This window comes from Camellia sinensis, chromosome 4 (genome assembly GCF_055761805.1).
Source record: "Camellia sinensis isolate YWXY chromosome 4, ASM5576180v1, whole genome shotgun sequence".
Lineage (NCBI taxonomy): Eukaryota > Viridiplantae > Streptophyta > Magnoliopsida > Ericales > Theaceae > Camellia > Camellia sinensis.
This window is the reverse complement of record NC_138964.1, coordinates 162213889-162220653: the sequence shown is the minus strand read 5'-3', so window position 1 is coordinate 162220653 and position 6765 is coordinate 162213889. Positions and strand designations below refer to the sequence as shown.

Here is a 6765-nt window from a genome sequence, read left to right as displayed (position 1 = left end):
AATCCGTGACGGTGTTGGGGTCGGGTCGGCCCATGTCATATTTTAAAACCCATATCCTATTTATTATGGGTTTAAAATAATCAACGGTTTTGGGCTGGGTCTGATATGGGCCTAATTTATTTTTATTTTTTTAATGACATTCTAAACAAATTAAAAAATAATAATATAAAATTTTAAAGTGCATTATGGTAATTAAAATTGAATATTAAATTATGAGAAATAAAAAAAACAAAAAAAAAACTTAACTTCATTTATAATACATAATAATGAATTATATGGACCTAATATGGGCTCGGACATGAGCCGAGCTTTGAAAGTCTATTCGGCTGAGCCACACCATGGGCCCTAACCCTTGGCCTAAGTTGTCCATATATTTTTAGGGTTGTGCCAGGCCACAGAGTATGGACTTTTTATTGAGGCTTAAATCACCCAAATCAAATCACTTTCTTTCTCAAATTGCACAGTTTAATTGGATTAAACAATAACTAAGTCCATGTTTTTTGTGGAATATATTGAATGAATTATGAGTAATCGAGTAATAAGATTACTAGTTGAAGATCTAAGACAAAGTGAGGGGGCAAAATTTTTTTAAAAAAGAAAAAAAGAAAAAAAAAGAACATGTCATTGTCATATTCACTTTCTTACTAAAACAAAATCGTTTTGATACAATACAGGATGCAATACTGACAATATATTATAGAAGATCCAAATTCTAAAGAAAGATGGTTGTATTAGTACAAAATTATGTACAATTATTATCACATACAAAATTAGGCCCACTTGGGTTGATATTTCATATTGATTTCCTTGTCTCTATGCCAAGGAGCCAAACCGCAAAATATTTTACAATAGGTAGGGTAGGTAGGGTCCACAAATATTACAGGACAAATTTTACATCTGTTTACAGTTACACACATCATAATTAACAGGATCTTGAATTAATTATCAACTCGATTCCCTTGGGTAGTTAATTAATTAATTCACACCGTCTGATGAAGAGTCCGAGACGTTATAATAACGAACACCAGAAGAAGAATCAAAGGGAGTGGAAAAGAGAGGTGTTGAATTAAGAAGTGGCCAATCATTGTTGAAGTACTCCTCCGCCATGTGTGCATTGCTTGGCACGGAAGCCACCTCCTCACCTATATATGCCAATTACCACACAAGATATCAATAATCAGCAACGTTAGATGTCATGAAAAATCTTTTATGAAAATAATCATGAAAGATTTGTGACATTTAGATTACACTTAGAATAAAGTATTACACACTAATCAAGATAATCCAAAAGTCACAAAACTTTCATGATTATTTTCATAAATTTTTTTTCATGATTCATAACTTTTCCCATCAATAATATATCAAATACAAGCTAAATAATAAAATTTATAAAAGTAAAATATGGGTACAGTCAAGGTAGGTTGAATTTAGTTTGATAAAATCTGAAAAAATAGAATATTATCTTTATCTCACTATTTTCTTATTTATTAAAACTATTGTAGGGGAAATATCACGTATCTATATTTCAGAATTACTGAATAATTATTCTTATTGTAGTATTTATTCTAACAATTATATTAGAATAATATGTAAAAATTATTACAATTTCAATTTCATAATAGTTTGGATAAAATCTGAGAAAAATAGAGTGTTTGATTTGATATTTCTTGAAATTAATATCAAATATCAAATATGCTTAAGAAGTATTAGATACGTATTTATGAGTATTCAAAGAGTATAATATTTAATACTAGTACGATACAGATTTAGCTTCTATTTAGAAGTATCCACGCTCTATAGTATCAATATATCACCCCGAGAAATGTTAGGGATCATGAAAAGTCTTTCATGAAAATGATCATGAAAGATTTGTGACTCTTAAATTACATTGATTAGTGTGTGGTGCTTTATTCTAAGTGTAATCCAAAGGTTACAAATCTTTCATGATCATTTTCATGAAAGACTTTTCATGATACCTAACATTGTTGTATCACCCCAAGTAGAGAGAGAGAGAGAGAGAGAGAGAGAGATGACTCAATAGTCATCATGAAAATGATCATGAAGGAGAAAAATTGGGATAGAGAAATTTATTGTATAATGGATTTGTAGTGATATTGTGTGATGAGTAGGTCTCGGGTGCAGTATAGTTGAATAAAGATTACTGAATAATAGATATTGAGAATTAGGTAATGTAATTATGAATTTTTTAAAATAATAATAATAAAATAGTAGTCATATCGATTGTAAATAGGTTTACTAGTATCAAAAGGACAAAACAACAGTACATATTAGATATTTAAAACAATGGGATTAATTGTATAAATTAGCACAAAAGAAAGATTCAACTAAGTAATACCTTGGGTTAGTAGTAGTGTTGCCGTAGTCTCATTCAAAAGTCCATCTACTTCTTCCAAGGAATTCCAATTTTGATATGCATCTCTCACCAAATTCTCAAGATAGGCCTGAAATTTATCACCATCAATATGCACAACATGAACATATTATTATCATTATTATTATTATTATTATTATTATTATACTTTGATTATGATTAGCAAAATATAATTTGAGAAATCTAAATGCATTAATTGCTCATATAAGCACATACCCTATTCATGGTTGTCAAATTCCGAGTAGTAGGCAACAATGTTTGGCCATTAATCACAGCCTTGAAAACTTGACATATAGGATTCAAAGTAATGGTGTAGTCGGCTCCCCGGGAAATATACAGTTTGTTTCCCATAATGCAGGTTCTTGCATGCTTTATTGTTATTTCCCACATTTTATCCGACATCCCAACACCTAATATCTGTTCGAAATTCATGGAAATCCATGTTAATTTTGTTTAGAGCAAGTGAGCAAGAAAGCTTATATTGTACTATTAATGTAGTTTTTCTATACAATACATTTGTTTTGTCAAAAATATGTTTTTCAAAAAATATTTTTCTCACTTTTCTGGCATTTGAAAAAGTTTTTTTTATGATGAATAGAAAATGAGTTTATTTGGTCTAAATTACTATCACATTAATTTCGAGATTGCAACTAAATATGAGAAGGTTTCTTAAAAAAATGTTTTATAGTGGAAAGTACATATATACCTTTCTAAGTTTGTTTGGTTCCACAACAGACATCTTCAAGAAGTCTTGGACTGTGTTAATGGCTTCAGATGCTAGCTTCTTATGGAAAGCTCCATTTTTTCCAATCTTCTCTAGTCTCCATACCTCATCTTCTAGATTGGGTGGATGATGTTTTCTATACACTACATATCAATCATGAAAAGAGAGATTAAAATTACAATCTATTTCATTTCAGTCAATTAATTAGTAAAAGCATTTTAATTATTTGGTCAAAATGCTTGAAACAAAGTTGCTAATCTCTCAAATCTTTTTATCTAGGAAACACATAATATTTCGTCAAAAGCTAAAAGCATTTTTGCAAAGTACTTCGAAAGTGAAATTCAATAAATATTTATCTTCCAAAGCTAGTCTCGCCCGGGTCATAGTTTTCTTTTTTTGTATTTTGTTCTTTTCTTTTTCGTTGTTCATGTTGTCAGAAACAAAATAAGATGATGTCACATTGCTTTTGTTTTTGTGTAAAAATAATTTTCAAAATTTCAAAACTACTTTTTGATGCTTGTTTTTCAAGAGTGATAAATAAATAACATAATCAAAACTTTAGCTGATTGTTGACTGGTATTTATGTGTGATAAAAATAAAAATAAAAATAAGTAGTGAAACAAATTTATGTAATTTACTTTTCTCTTCCCTTTTATTCTTCTTAAAAATTTTCTTCACAAATTCCAAATTGAACACAATCTAAATTTTTCACAATTTGAAGATTCAAACAAAACCTAATACAACACTTTGTATCAATAATAAATTTTTACCCATGCCATTCGGTTTTGTATGGGAAGAGTAATGCTACAACCATAGTTTATTCTCACCACATTTTCTTTTTCATTGGCCATATAAAATGGTGAATTCGTATTAATAAATACATGCAAAATCCATTTATTATATCAAGTGAGAAAATTAGTGAATATAACATTTTCGAAACTTGAAACTAGTGATAATCTGCAGCAAGACTTTATATTCTCACAATATTTTTTGCATACAAAAATCTTAATTGGTTAGGTTTGGGAAACTGCATATTCTTTGACTTAACAAGTACCAAGATTTATTTCCCTTTGTGTCTTGTAACCAATGATTGAGGGTGATAAGGTCACCAATATTTCTCACCAACTCATACAAACAAAAACTAAAACAAGATAATATATTAAAATTAACAACAAATAGAAAATCTCAAGAGTCCATTTCTCTTAATGATCTAATTAAAATAATCATATGCATGCTTGCAAAATATTTCCACAATATTGTGAGGATAAGTGAGTTTGTCATTATCATATCACAAAATCATGAATTCATCATGGAACCAAAATGAACTAGACAAAACAAGTAGCTATAGAAGAAAGGAGAAATATCGTTTAAGTGAAAAATAGTAAAAATAATATCACATTAGTTAAAAACTTTATGACATTAAAAGCTAATAAGTTTGTAAACTTTTTTCACCAAACTGATATTAGAAGAAACTTACATTCTCCACGGTGGTCTTTGACAACAAAAGGTTCGGTCATGGCTTCCCGTACCCTAACAGCACCCTGATTGCTTCTTTGAACCACTCTTGCACCGAGCCTAAATTTTCTGCCTCGAGTCCAACTCGAATTATCGGTAAATTCAATTTCTTCGACATGTGCAACCCCATCTCTCATGGTAACTAGCACATCTCCGGCGAGCAATGGTCGCTTCCCAGTTCTCTCCCTCTTGACCTTCTTATCGAATTCTTCGCTGGTCCACATGTTGTGGTCTTTGGGAGGAAAGTCCCCATCAAGGACTACAATCTCTACTTTTGTTGGATGTGAAAGACCTGTTGGAACTAATTGATCAGCTGTTGTGTCTACCAGAAGGATTTGAAGAGGAGAGTTTTCGATATTCACTATCTTGCTGCCAGTGAATATTGGTAGCAAAAGGCTTTTATTGAAAATTAATTTTAAGGCTGACGGTTCGAGGGCTTGAATTCTCAATGAAGGTGACCTAGTTAAAAATCTTCCACCAGATCTTAGGCCATGTTCCATCTCTTCACTCACCTGAAAATACATTAGTTTCATTAGCATGTTCTTTATTCATTGTTATGATTTTATGCCTTTTTTTTTTATTGTTTAGGATTTAGGGTATAGAGCATAGTTTTATAGGTGGAGACATTTCGGTACCTTTCATGGCACAATGATATCAGGAATAGTGAGCCATTTTTTCTTTTTGTATACATATAATCAGCTGAGGAAGAAAAAAAAGAAAAAAAAAAAGAAGCTTTATAGCAGTTGAACTGGTGGTATCGACCGTGAATTGGTCATATCATCTGTAAATGGGTTCTTGAATTGGCTATAGATTGATATGTATCAAGAATCAACAAATACATACACCAAAGTAAATTAGTTTCAAAAGGATGAAAATTTGATACGTATATCTTCTATAAACTGATACCTCAGAAGATCAAAAAATCTAATCATATCAACCATATGGTAATATAATTTTAGATATTTTTTGGTTGTGCTAGTGCTACTTTAATGGAGGGTTTCATGGTCATACCACTCTTCTGAGCATTGGCTCCAGCACTGAACAGAAATTTTCTAAGAAATTCCCCACAACTACTTCTCCAATTTTACTGTCAAGAAAGAAAATAGCAACCAAATAGTAAGCGGCGTGAATAACATGGTATTTCATAAGAAGAAAAAGTTTAGGAATATAAACACCAATAACAGAACTAAATACAATCCTCTCACACAACACGTATGTGATAGAATTGTGTCCAGTTTCCGTGAAAGAAGTCTCTAAACTTGTAGTTTTAAAACAAACATATGATCATGAGAAGAAAAGTAATAAGATCCATGAGAGAAATTGAAAGTTGTATTGTTTCACAAACAAAGAAAAAATTCAAGGGGAAAAAAAAAAAAAATAGATCAAATTCTAAAAACATACGACGACAAGGAAGGTGTAGGTCTGATTTTTTTTCCATTTGGGTGATCTGGGTTGGTCTTAGATTCATCGAAAAACCGTTTGGATGACATTATTTAGAGAATCAAAACCTTAAATGTAAAGAAACCAGCATATAACTGTAGAGAGAGAGAGAGAGAGAGAGAGAGAGAGAGAGAGAGTTGTTGGAGGTTGGAGAAAGAGGGTTAGGGATACACGGCATCTGTTAATCTCAAAAACGATAACCGTGTATGTATATATATATATATATGTAGGAATTAGCCCTAATAAATAAATATAATAAATGAAGCTTCTTCGAATGATAGAGGAACCATCTGGGTAAAGCTCCATATGACCTTTGATACCATAATGTAAAAATCTAGGAAAACACACACACACACATATAATATTATGAAAATTATTATTCTTATATAATTTTGATATGAATATTTTTTTTAATCAAAGCAATGTAATTATGATATATTAATAATTAAAAATTATTTTAACAAGCACTTTGTTTTAGAAATGATAAATTTACCACATACACATCATTATTTATATATCATTACTTATTCTTAATATTATTATGTATAGAAAAATACTAATTATCATTAGAGAAATAGTCATTAGCCTAGATATACATGTAAAAAATTATAAAATATAAATTAAATATAAATAAAAATGTAATTGAGTTACGTATTTATTACAAAAAATTATAACCTTAAATCAATCCTATATA

At 30.1% G+C, this 6765-nt stretch overlaps 1 protein-coding gene across 3 annotated transcripts; it reads right to left on the bottom strand.

Annotated features, from left to right (window-relative positions):
- Nucleotides 1-658: 658 nt before the first annotated feature.
- On the bottom strand, nucleotides 659-6403 carry LOC114261063 (protein SAR DEFICIENT 1). 3 transcript variants are annotated; one of them, XM_028201267.2, is made up of 7 exons: nucleotides 6033-6403; nucleotides 5643-5718; nucleotides 4594-5143; nucleotides 3099-3259; nucleotides 2609-2809; nucleotides 2357-2462; nucleotides 659-1142 (listed from the first exon to the last, which is right to left on the bottom strand). In XM_028201267.2, the coding sequence occupies exons 1-7, from the start codon at nucleotides 6119-6121 to the stop codon at nucleotides 976-978; spliced, it is 1350 nt and encodes a 449-aa protein (XP_028057068.2). In that variant the 5' UTR covers nucleotides 6122-6403; the 3' UTR covers nucleotides 659-975. The 3 variants fall into 3 exon arrangements, with proteins under 3 accessions (XP_028057068.2, XP_028057069.2, XP_082722873.1); XM_028201268.2 differs by having other exon boundaries at nucleotides 2357-2450; XM_082866747.1 differs by lacking the exons at nucleotides 5643-5718; nucleotides 6033-6403 and adding an exon at nucleotides 5267-5369.
- Between the last annotated feature and the right edge of the window lie 362 nt (nucleotides 6404-6765).